General features: G+C 41.7%; 1 protein-coding gene across 2 annotated transcripts in view; it reads right to left on the reverse strand.

The window, feature by feature from the left end:
• The window catches only part of Tsf2 (transferrin 2), a 245,751-nt gene that overhangs the window by 112,455 nt on the left and 117,055 nt on the right, over window positions 1-16,241 (reverse strand). For both annotated transcript variants that reach the window (XM_071657722.1, XM_071657723.1), the window contains exon 11: window positions 8,344-8,510. In XM_071657722.1, the coding sequence (XP_071513823.1) occupies window positions 8,344-8,510 (167 nt within the window). The remainder of the gene's footprint in view (window positions 1-8,343; window positions 8,511-16,241) is intronic.

A 16,241-nucleotide genomic window follows, 5' to 3' on the forward strand; every position in this document is an offset into this window, starting at 1 on the left:
GGTTGTTTAATTTGTTTATGGATGGGGTTGTTAGGGAGGTAAATGCAAGAGTTTTGGAAAGAGGGGCAAGTATGAAGTCTGTTGGGGATGAGAGAGCTTGGGAAGTGAGTCAGTTGTTGTTCGCTGATGATACAGCGCTGGTGGCTGATTCATGTGAGAAACTGCAGAAGCTGGTGACTGAGTTTGGTAAAGTGTGTGGAAGAAGAAAGTTAAGAGTAAATGTGAATAAGAGCAAGGTTATTAGGTACAGTAGGGTTGAGGGTCAAGTCAATTGGGAGGTAAGTTTGAATGGAGAAAAACTGGAGGAAGTGAAGTGTTTTAGATATCTGGGAGTGGATCTGGCAGCGGATGGAACCATGGAAGCGGAAGTGGATCATAGGGTGAGGGAGGGGGCGAAAATCCTGGGGGCCTTGAAGAATGTGTGGAAGTCGAGAACATTATCTCGGAAAGCAAAAATGGGTATATTTGAAGGAATAGTGGTTCCAACAATGTTGTATGGTTGCGAGGCGTGGGCTATGGATAGAGTTGTGCGCAGGAGGATGGATGTGCTGGAAATGAGATGTTTGAGGACAATGTGTGGTGTGAGGTGGTTTGATCGAGTGAGTAACGTAAGGGTAAGAGAGATGTGTGGAAATAAAAAGAGCGTGGTTGAGAGAGCAGAAGAGGGTGTTTTGAAGTGGTTTGGGCACATGGAGAGGATGAGTGAGGAAAGATTGACCAAGAGGATATATGTGTCGGAGGTGGAGGGAAAGAGGAGAAGAGGGAGACCAAATTGGAGGTGGAAAGATGGAGTGAAAAAGATTTTGTGTGATCGGGGCCTGAACATGCAGGAGGGTGAAAGGAGGGCAAGGAATAGAGTGAATTGGAGCGATGTGGTATACCGGGGTTGACGTGCTGTCAGTGGATTGAATCAAGGCATGTGAAGCGTCTGGGGTAAACCATGGAAAGCTGTGTAGGTATGTATATTTGCGTGTGTGGACGTATGTATATACATGTGTATGGGGGGGGTTGGGCCATTTCTTTCGTCTGTTTCCTTGCGCTACCTCGCAAACGCGGGAGACAGCGACAAAGTATAATAAATATAAATAAAATCATTTCAACATATACATATATATACATAAACAGACATATACATATATACACATGTATATACTTCATACTAGCTGCCTTCGTACATTCTCGTCGCCACCCCGCCACACATGAAATGATAACCCCCTTCCCCCGCATGTATGCATGGTAGGGCTAGGAAAAGACAACAAAGGCCACATTCATTCACACTCAGTCTCTAGCTGTCATGTATAATGCACCGAAACTCCCTTTCCACATCCAGGCCCCACAAAACTTTCCATGGTTTACCCCAGACACTTTACATGTCCTGATTTAATGCACTGACAGCAAATCGACCCCAGTATACCACATCGTTCCAATTCGTTTTTTTCCTTCCACACCTTTCACCCTCCTGCATGATCAGGCCCCAATCACTCAAATTGTTTTTCACCCCATCTTTCCACCTCCAATTTAGTCTCCCACTTCTCTTCATTCCCTCCAATTCTAACACATATATCCTCTTTGTCAATCTTTCCTCACTCATTCTCTCCATGTGACCAAATCATTTCAAAGCACCCTCTTCTGCTCTCTTAACCACGCTCTTATTATTACCACACATATCTCTTACCATATCATTACTTACTCGATCAAACCACCTCACACCACATATTGTCCTCAAACATCTCATTTCCAGCACATCCACCCTCCTCTGCAAAACTCTGTCCATAGCCCACGCCTAACAACCATATAACATTGTTGGAACCACTATTCCTTCAAACATACCCACTTTTGCTTTCTGAGATAATGTTCTCACCTTCCACACATTCTTCAACGCTCCCAGAACTTTCGCCCCCTCCCCACCTTATGATTCACTTCCGCTTCCATGGTTCCATCCGCTGCCAAATCCACTCCCAGATATCAAACACACTTCACTTCCTCCACTTTTTCTCCATTCAATCTTACCTCCCAACTGACTTGTCCCTTAACCCTACTGTACCTAATAACCTTGCTCTTATTCACATTTACTCTCAGCTTTCTTCTTTCACACACTTTACCAAACTCAGTCACCAGATTCTGCAGTTTCTCACATGAATCAGCCACCAGCGCTGTATCATCAGCGAACAACAACTGATTAACTTCCCAAGCTCTCTCATCCACAACAGACTATATATTTGCCCCTCTTAACAAAACTCTTACATTCACCTCCCTAACAACCCCATCCATAAACAAATTAAACAACCATGGAGACATCACACACCCCTGCCGCAAACCTACATTCACTGAGAACCAATCACTTTCCTCTCTTCCTACACATACACATGCCTTACATCCTCGATAAAAACTTTTCACTGCTTCTAACAACTTGCCTCCCACACCACATATTCTTAATACCTTCCACAGAGCATCTCTATCAACTCTATCATATGCCTTCTCTAGATCCATAAATGCTACATACAAATCCATTTGCTTTTCTAATTATTTCTCACATACACTCCTCAAAGCAAACACCTGATCCACACATCCTCTACCACTTCTGAAACCACACTGCTCTTCCCCAATCTGATGCTCTGTACATGCCTTCACCCTCTTAATCAATACCCTCCCATATAATTTCCAAGGAATACTCAAAGAGCTTATACCTATGTAATTTAAGCACTCACTTTTATCACCTTTGCCTTTGTACAATGGCACTATGCAAGCATTCTGCCAGTCCTCACGCACCTCACCATGAGTCATACATACATTAAATAACCTTACCAACAAGTCAACAATACAGTCACCCCCTTTTTTAATAAATTCCACTGCAGTACCATCCAAACCCATTGCCTTGCTGGCTTTCATCTTCTGCAAAGCTTTTACTACCTCTTCTCTGTTTACCAAATCATTTTCCCTAACCCTCTCGCTTTGCACACCACCTCGACCAAAACACCCTATATCTGCCACTCTATCATCAAACACATTCAACAAACCTTCAAAATACTCACTCCATCTCCTCACATCACTACTTGTTATCACCTCCCCATTTGCCCCCTTCACTGAAGTTCCCATTTGTTCCCTCATCTCACACAATTTATTTACCTCCTTCCAAAACATCTTTTTGTTCTCCCTAAAATTTAATCATATTCTCTCACCCCAACTCTCATTTGCCCTCTTTTTCATCTCTTGCACTTTTCTCTTGACCTCCTGCCTCTTTCTTTTATACATCTCCCACTCATTTGCATTATTTCCCTGCAAAAATCGTCCAAATGCCTCTCTCTTTTCTTTCACTAATAATCTTACTTCTTCATCCCACCACTCATTATCCTTTCTAATCTGCCCACCTCCCACGCTTCTCATGCCAAAAGCATCTTTTGCACAAGCCATCACTGCTTCCCTAAAGACATCCCATTCCTCCTGCACTCCCCTTACCTCCTTTGTTCTCACCTTTTTCCATTCTGTACTCAGTCTCTCCTGGTACTTCCTGACACAAGTCTCCTTCCCAAGCTCACTTACTCTCACCACTCTTTTCACCCAAACATTCATTCTTCTTTTCTGAAAACCTCTAAAATTCTTCACTTTCACCTCCTCAATATAATGATCAGACATCCCTCCAGTTGCACCTCTCAGCACATTAACATCCAAAAGCCTCTCTTTCACGCACCTATCAATTAACACGTAATCCAATAACGTTCTATGGCCATCTCTCCTACTTACATACGTACACTTATGTATATCTCTCTTTTTAAACCAGGTATTCCCAATCAACAGTCCTTTTTCAGCATATAAATCTACAGGCTCTTCACCATTTCCATTTACAACACTGAACACCCAATATGCACCAATTAGTCCCTCAACTGCCACATTACTCACCTTTGCATACAAATCATCCATCACGACAGCCTGATCTTGTGCATCAAAACCACTAACACACTCACCCATTTTTGCTTTCCGAGATAATGTTCTCGACTTCCACACATTCTTCAAGGCTCCCAGGATTTTCACCCCCTCCCCCACCCTATGATTCACTTCCGCTTCCATGGTTCCATCCCCTGCCAGATCCACTCCCAGATATCTAAAACACTTTACTTCCTCCAGTTTTTCTCCATTCAAACTTACCTCCCAATTGACTTGACCCTCAACCCTACTGTACCTAATAACCTTGCTCTTATTCACATTTACTCTTAACTTTCTTCTTTCACACACTTTACCAAACTCAGTCTCCAGCTTCTGCAGTTTCTCACATGAATCAGCCACCAGCGCTGTATCATCAGCGAACAACAACTGACTCACTTCCCAAGCTCTCTCATCCCAAACAGACTTCATACTTGCCCCTCTTTCCAAAACTCTTGCATTCACCTCCCTAACAACCCCATCCATAAACAAATTAAACAACCATGGAGACATCACACACCCCTGCCGCAAACCTACATTCACTGTGAACCAATCACTTTCCTCTCTTCCTACACGTACACATGCCTTACATCCTCAATAAAAACTTTTCACTGCTTCTAACAACTTGCCTCCCACACCATATATTCTTAATACCTTCCACAGAGCATCTCTATCAACTCTATCATATGCCTTCTCCAGATCCATAAATGCTACATACAAATCCATTTGCTTTTCTAAGTATTTCTCACATACATTCTTCAAAGCAAACACCTGATCCACACATCCTCTACCACTTCTGAAACCACACTGCTCTTCCCCAATCTGATGCTCTGTACATGCCTTCACCCTCTCAATCAATACCCTCCCATACAATTTGCCAGGAATACTCAAAGACTTATACCTATGTAATTTAAGCACTCACTTTTATCACCTTTGCCTTTGTACAATGGCACTATGCAAGCATTCTGCCAGTCCTCACGCACCTCACCATGAGTCATACATACATTAAATAACCTTACCAACCAGTCAACAATACAGTCACCCCCTTTTTTAATAAATTCCACTGCAGTACCATCCAAACCCATTGCCTTGCTGGCTTTCATCTTCTGCAAAGCTTTTACTACCTCTTCTCTGTTTACCAAATCATTTTCCCTAACCCTCTCGCTTTGCACACCACCTCGACCAAAACACCCTATATCTGCCACTCTATCATCAAACACATTCAACAAACCTTCAAAATACTCACTCCATCTCCTCACATCACTACTTGTTATCACCTCCCCATTTGCCCCCTTCACTGAAGTTCCCATTTGTTCCCTCATCTCACACAATTTATTTACCTCCTTCCAAAACATCTTTTTGTTCTCCCTAAAATTTAATCATATTCTCTCACCCCAACTCTCATTTGCCCTCTTTTTCATCTCTTGCACTTTTCTCTTGACCTCCTGCCTCTTTCTTTTATACATCTCCCACTCATTTGCATTATTTCCCTGCAAAAATCGTCCAAATGCCTCTCTCTTTTCTTTCACTAATAATCTTACTTCTTCATCCCACCACTCATTATCCTTTCTAATCTGCCCACCTCCCACGCTTCTCATGCCAAAAGCATCTTTTGCACAAGCCATCACTGCTTCCCTAAAGACATCCCATTCCTCCTGCACTCCCCTTACCTCCTTTGTTCTCACCTTTTTCCATTCTGTACTCAGTCTCTCCTGGTACTTCCTGACACAAGTCTCCTTCCCAAGCTCACTTACTCTCACCACTCTTTTCACCCAAACATTCATTCTTCTTTTCTGAAAACCTCTAAAATTCTTCACTTTCACCTCCTCAATATAATGATCAGACATCCCTCCAGTTGCACCTCTCAGCACATTAACATCCAAAAGCCTCTCTTTCACGCACCTATCAATTAACACGTAATCCAATAACGTTCTATGGCCATCTCTCCTACTTACATACGTACACTTATGTATATCTCTCTTTTTAAACCAGGTATTCCCAATCAACAGTCCTTTTTCAGCATATAAATCTACAGGCTCTTCACCATTTCCATTTACAACACTGAACACCCAATATGCACCAATTAGTCCCTCAACTGCCACATTACTCACCTTTGCATACAAATCATCCATCACTACAACCTGATCTTGTGCATCAAAACCACTAACACACTCACCCATTTTTGCTTTCCGAGATAATGTTCTCGACTTCCACACATTCTTCAAGGCTCCCAGGATTTTCACCCCCTCCCCCACCCTATGATTCACTTCCGCTTCCATGGTTCCATCCCCTGCCAGATCCACTCCCAGATATCTAAAACACTTTACTTCCTCCAGTTTTTCTCCATTCAAACTTACCTCCCAATTGACTTGACCCTCAACCCTACTGTACCTAATAACCTTGCTCTTATTCACATTTACTCTTAACTTTCTTCTTTCACACACTTTACCAAACTCAGTCTCCAGCTTCTGCAGTTTCTCACATGAATCAGCCACCAGCGCTGTATCATCAGCGAACAACAACTGACTCACTTCCCAAGCTCTCTCATCCCAAACAGACTTCATACTTGCCCCTCTTTCCAAAACTCTTGCATTCACCTCCCTAACAACCCCATCCATAAACAAATTAAACAACCACGGAGCCATCACACACCCCTGCCGCAAACCTACATTCACTGTGAACCAATCACTTTCCTCTCTTCCTACACGTACACATGCCTTACATCCTCAATAAAAACTTTTCACTGCTTCTAACAACTTGCCTCCCACACCATATATTCTTAATACCTTCCACAGAGCATCTCTATCAACTCTATCATATGCCTTCTCCAGATCCATAAATGCTACATACAAATCCATTTGCTTTTCTAAGTATTTCTCACATACATTCTTCAAAGCAAACACCTGATCCACACATCCTCTACCACTTCTGAAACCACACTGCTCTTCCCCAATCTGATGCTCTGTACATGCCTTCACCCTCTCAATCAATACCCTCCCATACAATTTGCCAGGAATACTCAACAAACTTATACCTCTGTATATATATATTCATTTATTTATTTTCTTATTGTCGCTGTCTCCCACGTTAGCGAGGTAGAGCAAGGAAACAGACGAAAGAATGGCCCAACCCACCCACATACACATGTATATACATACACGTCCACACACACACACATATACATACCTATACAACTCAATGGCCAACTTGTCTCCCACACCATATATTCTTAATACCTTCCACAGAGCATCTCTATCAACTCTATCATAAGCATTCTCCACATCCATAAATGTTACATACAAATCCATCTGTTTTTCTAAGTATTTCTCACATATATTCTTCAAAGTAAACACCTTATCCACACATCCTCTACCATTTCTAATCAATACCCTCCCATACAACTTTCCATATGTATGTATATGTACATGTATGTGCATGTATGTATATGAGTGTGTATATGAGTGGATGGGTCTTTTTCGTCAATTCTACCCGTGTATTCCCTGAACATTGTAGAAGGCACCTCAAGTGGGCATTAAGGGGGGGTTGCAAACCTTCCTTTCTTTTATTTCAATTTATTGAAGAAGGAGCAGAGGAAGGAGCCAAGATGGTAGTGCTAGCTCATCCTTCTCAAAGGGAGGGGACTTGGCTTGTCTAAATCACTTACTGAATGACCTAGCAATTGTTTCAAATGGCAGTCATCCATACTTTTTGAAATACCCTCACTTACTGTGGGTTTAGAAAGATCACAAAAATACGTATTTTGCCAGAAGATATAAATCAAATGTTATTTTGCCATGACATAACAAAAATCTTCATGGTAAGTACAAAAATACCTCAAATTAGAGTGATATACTTTATCATTACAAAAATATTCTTCTACACTTAAAAAATAAATGGCTAAAATTTCTATTTTCTAATGTGTCATAAGTCCATATAAAGTATCCTAATTCTAACCAGTTTAAGTCTGAAACACTGTAACTCAAAGCTTGCTTTATCAGGCAAAAGATAGATATCTCAAAACCTTATATATAACAACAGGAAGCATTGCCATGTGGTACAGACATTCAAGGAAGCAAAATTAGGTGTCATATCAAGCATGTTATACTTATAATCACAGCTCTATCCTTAATATACTAAACCTGTGTATTACTTTAGTTAGAATAATCAGGATGTTTATTTTTGTTACTTATCTATTAGCTATCTCCATTACTACTGCATGATATCTATTAGCTATCTCCATTACTACTGCATGATTAAAAATATGTCTGGCCTGCAGCAAACTTAGCTAGAGTTCTTTTGACTCGTAAGAGTTGAAAGAGGTCCCTTTACTTACCTAAGATTACTTACTCTCAACTTACATGCAGTTTACTTATCATCACCATTTCCGATAGTGCATTTCATTAAATGCATATATGTCCTCCTCACCTTTCAGATAAAGCACATCAGTGTCAGGATCATCCTCCTTTGACACAGCGACAACATAATACTCAAGAGTGTCAAGATTATATTGCTCAGCCATTATAGGTACCAGTTCATGTGTCAAGCCTGCACTGTATATGTCTCCAGCCTCAAACACAGCCACATCTGCTTCCCTGTTGGGATGTTGAATTCAATATCAAAAACTTTTAGTTACCAAGTCTTTTGATGTTAATCACATATCTTTATAAAAATTGCTAAGTTCTCTAAATATTCTCTTTTATGTCTAAAACATCAGGCCCTGCAAACTTATTACAATACCAAAAGAAAAACTTGTCCTATATATCTGAAATATCCTATCCAAACAAACTGTCATGCAAGGTGAAGTTTACAGTGCTAAATAGTTTAAGAACAACAAATATCTATATGTCTGTCTAGGTAGTTATCTATCTCTGTCAAGTGCAATTTGCTTTTTACAGTTCGGTGACCTGTATAGAAAACTAGCATATGCCCAGTGTTGGGCACCAATAAATGAAAAGATAATTTTGATAATGATAATCCAATAACCCCAATTTTTAAGTCCAATATCAATAATCTGATAACCCAATTTTTAAGTATGATATCAATAATCTGATAATTTGAATACCTCATTATTGGAAGTTAATGATAATAAGAAAATGAATTTTTTACAAAAAATTCAAAAAACAAGGAAAAAGCTTCAAAGCCCACAGAAAATGCTTATCTATGCTAAAGCCAAGAATAAGTAAGCATTTTTCTACAAGTTTTGCAACTTTTTTGCTAAATAATTTTTTCAGCTTTATTAAAAGATGTACTATTTTGGAACTCTTGAAACCAAACCAATACCATGAACTGAATTCTAATTTACCAGATAATCATTACAGCAGGAGCTGAAAGGTAAGTTTGAAATCTAAATACATTTATTAAACTATAAAGCACACCATACAGTACAATATTCATATATAAACTCAGAATTAGCAATTAGTCAACTCAAAATGTTAAAAAAAGAAGTAATTACTAATTACTGACAACTTAAGATGATATAATAATCACATTATGGCAATGAGTCTTTTTAGAGTCTTTGAGTCACACACTCACACTATGTGCTGGTTGGCCTTTGGGAAGAGCAACTTCTTAAAGTTAGGCCCAGCTGATAGTCTTGACCTTTTGGGCCTCATGATGTCCTTGCTGAGAGAGAAAAGCCATTCCACCGCAGCAGAGGCTGGAATGAGTGTGTTGTATTTCAGGAAGAGTTTGGTCAGAGTCAGCCATGACCTTCTTCCCATTAGTGTCCAGCCAGGTGTTGAAAAGTTTCTTGGCCTTCTGCTTGACACTGATACTTGAGCCAGCAGCCATCCATCCAGCTAAGAGGTTGTCAGGCATGCACAGCAGTGACTGCATGCTGCTGTCACTAGAGCGGGTGGTGCTGTCACCATTCCAGTCCCTCAGTGTCCTCACAACCTTCTCCTCCATGGCAGCCTTGACAGAGATCATTAGGTTGCTGTCGAACCTATGCAGCCAGTGGAACTGGAACTTTGAGTGGAAGGTAGCTGCCAGCTGGCAGTCCTGGTCGTTCAGGTATTGGTTGAACCAGATGATGATGGCTGCTATCAGGGCATCAACCAGTGGCTAGCAGACAACCAAGCTGTTCCTCATGTTCCTGGGCTTCATGAGGGTGAGGGCCACTGTGGGAAGAAGGGTTCCAAGGTAGGCGTTCTTCTCCCCTTGGATGTTGTTGAGGGCAATGACATGGGATTTGACTTTGGCACACTCCTTCAGGAAGGCTATCATCTCGTCAATGGGGGCTGAGAGATTCTCTTTGCAGTTAATGAACCTGTAAAGCTCAGCCTTCTTGGTGGCCAGGAAGTTTCTGAGGACGACAATTGAGTTGTACATGACATTCCACCTTGTCAATCTGAGGGCTTATCCCCCAGGCATTGAAGAGTGCCCGAGCCTTGTCATGGGCCTTCTTGTTGAGGGTGTTGAATGCAGCAATGGCAGAGCCTGTCTGCTTGAGAAGGCTCTTGCCCAAGTCCACACAGGCCACCATATTGAAGGTGTGAGCCACACATCATATGAATTGGTAGAATGAGGAGCTCGTGTTCCTCACAAAGGAGTTTGCAGTGAGTTACAATGTTGATGGCATTGGCACCCTCAGCCATGTTGTCCTTGTTGTTTGAGTCATCCTCAGGCAGTCTGCCAACATTGTTGAGGTCAGGCAACATGTCCACTTGATTGCCATACTGGGTGAAAGCCTTCACAAAGATTGATCAGTTGTTGGTGGTTGTCATTACTACCTTGTCCTGAATGTTGAAGCACTCATGGATTTGGACCATGACCTCCGTTAAGACATCATAAAGGTGGCAACTACTCAGACAGATACAGGTGAGGACAGCATGCTTCCTGGCCCTGGTGACTGGGTCAATCCAGTGAGAAGTCATGCCGAGGAAAGATCTGAAGCAAAGATTAAGTGATTACTGATTAATATACTGTGATACTGATTAAGTGATAACTAAATAATACATTGATGATTAAGTTTTATTTTAAACATCTTAAAATGAAAGTTAGGTTTAATCTATGCAAATCATTATAAAAAGAAACATTAATGTACTGCTTTACTGAACTGTGATTAGTATTGATCAATGGTTAAGCGATTATCAAGTCCTATTTCAAACATCTTGAAATTAAACTGAAGTTAAATTCACGCCAATCTTTATAACAAAACACAGTAATATTCACTACATATGCATAATTATTTATCCTACTAATTACATTAAATTCACTAGTTAGTACAATAAAAATTCATAAATAAATAAATGATAACTACCTATTGGGAGCAGTCCAACAGTCAACAGTGGTTGCCAAATACGTCAGCCCATCGAAAGTTTTGATAAGGGCCTCCTCGACTGCCCAGTGTTAGTCATCAATGCGCCTGCCCAGAGTGCAGCAGGACATGCTGGCCTTTGTTGAGTTGAGGGTCCTGATCAGGTCAACAAACTCCTCGAATTCAACCACATGGAGTGGGAGTATGTTATAGACGAAAAGACAGACTATCTTTTTGTCAACAGTAGACTGGCATATGGCAGTGCCAGTGCTGACTGAGCCCAGGACCTCACTGATGGTGGGCTACTGGACCTTCTTGGTGGGCAGCTTGGGGGTGGCAGCGCCAGAGCTGTGCACATTGCTGCTGCCCTAGGGGTGGTAGTGGCACTTGCCACAGCCATAGCCAGCCTTGATCTTCTCATACTGGATGGTGAAGGATGGGTAGGTCCTCTTGACATAGGATTTAAAATATAAAGGATGATGATATGGCCTCTAACAATTTTCTTGGTCAGGTAGCATCTTTGGCACTCAAAACAGAGTACCTATTTGTTGTCCTTATCCTGACAACTGAGCTTGAAGTAACATTCCAGGTGAGGCCAGGGGTTCAGGAAAGGCCCCTGGTCCTGGCTGGTGGTGACCTGGCTGTCAGATGGCTGAGAAATCTCCGCCACAGACAGAGAGTCAGGCTGAGACTCAAAAGTGCCTGAGACAGAGGAGACGTCAATGTTGAGAACTTCATCTTGGTGTTCCATGTCCATTGTGGTCTTCTATGATTATAATTTAACTTGTAGAGACCAGACCATGAGAGAGAAGTTAGAAAACTGAAAGCTGTCAAGTTGATGATGATAATGAACAGCAATACCAGCTACTGCCCCTACAGCCTAATCTACAGGGTTGCTATCTGTCCTTTTTTAAATCTGATTGCCCATTCATCTTGAGAAAAAAAGCATATATCTGTCCTTTTCAAAGTAATCTATTTAGCTTTATACATAATAATTACAAAGTTCATGAATCTCAACAGAATTCTTTCCCTGCCAGATAATTAGCAACAGTCAACCAACATGAACCATGGACATGTTTGCTTCTGCGTGTAACCTTGAACTGCACCTGTTCGGTACCGGAACAATATAGGGAAGGGAAGAAAGGGGGGAATAGGGGATTTGAATCCAGGTCCAGGAGGGAGTCAGTAAATGGCGTGTTTGGTGGCTGAGCTATTACTAACATAAAATGTAAAGTGAAGATTAATCTGATTTTAATAACTGTTTGTACTGTTTTACAAACCATATAATTTTCATCACCATACAGAAATAAGAACATTAATCATTGCATGATTATGTTGGACATACAAAACAAATAAACAATACATCTGAGCTATATATTTCACTTATATAAGACGTGACATTACCTCGCAAATGCGGGAGACAGCGACAAAGTAAAATAAAATAAAAATAAATATATATATATTTTTTTTGCTTTGTCGCTGTCTCCTGCATTTGCGAGGTAGCGCAAGGAAACAGACGAAAGAAATGGCCCAACCCACCCCCATACACATGTATATATATACACGTCCACACACGCAAAAATACAGACCTACACAGCTTTCCATGGTTTACCCCAGACGCTTCACATGCGCTGATTCAATCCACTGACAGCACGTCAACCCCGGTATACCACATCGATCCAATTCACTCTACTCCTTGCCCTCCTTTCACCCTCCTGCATGTTCAGACCCCAGTCACACAAAATCTTTTTCACTCCATCTTTCCACCTAAAATTTGGTCTCCCACTTCTCCTCGTTCCCTCCACCTCCGACACATATCCTCTTGGTCAATCTTTCCTCACTCATTCTCTCCATGTGCCCAAACCATTTCAAAACACCCTCTTCTGCTCTCTCAACCAAGCTCTTTTTATTTCCACACATCTCTCTTACCCTTACGTTACTTACTTGATCAAAACACCTCACACCACACATTGTCCTCAAACATCTCATTTCCAGCACATCCACCCTCCTGTGCACAACTCTATCCATAGCCCACGCCTCGCAACCATACAACATTGTTGGAACCACTATTCCTTCAAACATACCCATTTTTGCTTTCCGAGATAATGTTCTCGACTTCCACACATTCTTCAAGGCTCCCAGAATTTTCGCCCCCTCCCCCACCCTATGATCCACTTCCACTTCCATGGTTCCATCCGCTGAAAGATCCACTCCCAGATATCTAAAACACTTTACTTCCTCCAGTTTTTCTCCATTCAAACTTACCTCCCAGTTGACTTGACCCTCAACCCTACTGTACCTAATAACCTTGCTCTTATTCACATTTACTCTTAACTTTCTTCTTTCACACACTTTACCAAACTCAGTCACCAGCTTCTGCAGTTTCTCACATGAATCAGCCACCAGCGCTGAATCATCAGCGAACAACAACTGACTCACTTCCCAAGCTCTCTCATCCACAACAGACTTCATACTTGCCCCTCTTTCCAAAACGCTTGCATTCACCTCCCTAACAATCCCATCCATAAACAAATTAAACAACCATGGAGACATGACACACCCCTGCCGCAAACCTACATTCACTGAGAACCAATCACTTTCCTCTCTTCCTACATGTGCACATGCCTTACAACCTCGATAAAAACTTTTCACTGCTTCTAACAACTTGCCTCCCACACCATATATTCTTAATACCTTCCACAGGGCATCTCTATCAACTCTATCATATGCCTTCTCCAGATCCATAAATGCTACATACAAATCCATTTGCTTTTCTAAGTATTTCTCACATACATTCTTCAAAGCAAACACCTGATCCACACATCCTCTACCACTTCTGAAACCATATATATATATATATATATATATATATATATATATATATATATATGGGAGGGTATTGATTGAGAGGGTGAAGGCATGTACAGAGCATCAGATTGGGGAAGAGCAGTGTGGTTTTAAGAATATATGGTGTGGGCGGCAAGTTGTTAGAAGCAGTGAAAAGTTTTTATCGAGGATGTAAGGCATGTGTACGTGTAGGAAGAGAGGAAAGTGATTGGTTCTCAGTGAATGTAGGTTTGCGGCAGGGGTGTGTCATGTCTCCATGGTTGTTTAATTTGTTTATGGATCGGGTTGTTAGGGAGGTGAATGCAAGAGTTTGGAAAGAGGGGCAAGTATGAAGTCTGTTGTGGATGAGAGAGCTTGGGAAGTGAGTCAGTTGTTGTTCGCTGATGATACAGCGCTGGTGGCTGATTCATGTGAGAAACTTCAGAAGCTGGTTACTGAGTTTGGTAAAGTGTGTGAAAGAAGAAAGTTAAGAGTAAATGTGAATAAGAGCAATGTAATTAGGTACAGTAGGGGTGAGGGTCAAGTCAATTGGGAGGTAAGTTTGAATGGAGAAAAACTGGAGGAAGTAAAGTGTTTTAGATATCTGGGAGTGGATCTGGCAGCGGATGGAACCATGGAAGCGGAAGTGGATCATAGGGTGGGGGAGGGGGCGAAAATCCTGGGAGCCTTGAAGAATGTGTGGAAGTCGAGAACATTATCTCGGAAAGCAAATATGGGTATGTTTGAAGGAATAGTGGTTCCAACAATGTTGTATGGTTGCGAGGCGTGGGCTATGGATAGAGTTGTGCACAGGAGGATGGATGTGCTGGAATTGAGATGTTTGAGGACAATGTGTGGTGTGAGGTGGTTTGATCGAGTAAGTAACGTAAGGGTAAGAGAGATGTGTGGAAATAAAAAGAGCTTGGTTGAGAGAGCAGAAGAGGGTGTTTTGAAATGGTTTGGGCACATGGAGAGAATGAGTGAGGAAAGATTGACCAAGAGGATATATGTGTCGGAGGTGGAGGGAACGAGGAGAAGTGGGAGACCAAATTTTAGGTGGAAAGATGGAGTGAAAAAGATTTTGTGTGATCGGGGCCTGAACATGCAGGAGGGTGAAAGGAGGGCAAGGAATAGAGTGAATTGGATCGATGTGGTATACCGGGGTTGACGTGTTGTCAGTGGATTGAATCAGGGCATGTGAAGCGTCTGGGGTAAACCATGGAAAGCTGTGTAGGTATGTATATTTGCGTGTGTGGACGTATGTATATACATGTGTATGGGGTGGGTTGGGCCATTTCTTTCGTCTGTTTCCTTGCACTACCTCACAAACGCGAGAGACAGCGGCAAAAAAAAAAAAAAAATATATGGAAGTAAGGGGAGTGGGGAAGGAATGGGATGTATTTAGGGAATCAGTGATGGATTGCGCAAAAGATGCTTGTGGCATGAGAAGAGTGGGAGGTGGGTTTATTAGAAAGGGTAGTCAGAGGTGGGATGAAGAAGTAAGTTTATTAGTGAAAGAGAAGAGAGAGGCATCTGGACAATTTTTGCACGGAAAAAATGCAATTGAGTGGGAGATATATAAAAGAAAGAGACAGGAGGTCAAGAGAAAGGTGCAAGAGGTGAAAAAGAGGGCAAATGAGAGTTGGGGTGAGAGAGTATCATTAAATTTTAGGGAGAATAAAAAGATGTTCTGGAAGGAGGTAAATAAAGTGCTTAAGACAAGGGAGCAAATGGGAACTTCAGTGAAGGGCGCAAATGGGGGGGTGATAACAAGTAGTGGTGATGTGAGAAGGAGATGGAGTGAGTATTTTGAAGGTTTGCTGAATGTGTTTGATGATAGAGTGGCAGATATAGGGTGTTTTGGTCAAGGTGGTGTGCAAAGTGAGAGGGTTAGGGAAAATGATTTGGTAAAAAGAGAAGAGGTAGTAAAAGCTTAGCGGAAGATGAAAGCCGGCAGGGCAGCAGGTTTGGATGGTATTGCAGTGGAATTTATTAAAAAAGGGGGTGACTGTATTATTGACTGGTTGGTAAGGTTATTCAATGTATGTATGACTCATGGTGAGGTGCCTGAGGATTGGCGGAATGCGTGCATAGTGCCATTGTACAAAGGCAAAGGGGATAAGAGTGAGTGCTCAAATTACAGAGGTATAAGTTTGTTGAGTATTCCTGGTAAATTATATGGGAGGGTATTGATTGAGAGGGTGAAGGCATGTACAGAGCATCAGATTGGGGAAGAGCA

Source organism: Panulirus ornatus, chromosome 65 (assembly GCF_036320965.1).
Source record: "Panulirus ornatus isolate Po-2019 chromosome 65, ASM3632096v1, whole genome shotgun sequence".
Classification (NCBI taxonomy): Eukaryota; Metazoa; Arthropoda; class Malacostraca; order Decapoda; family Palinuridae; genus Panulirus; species Panulirus ornatus.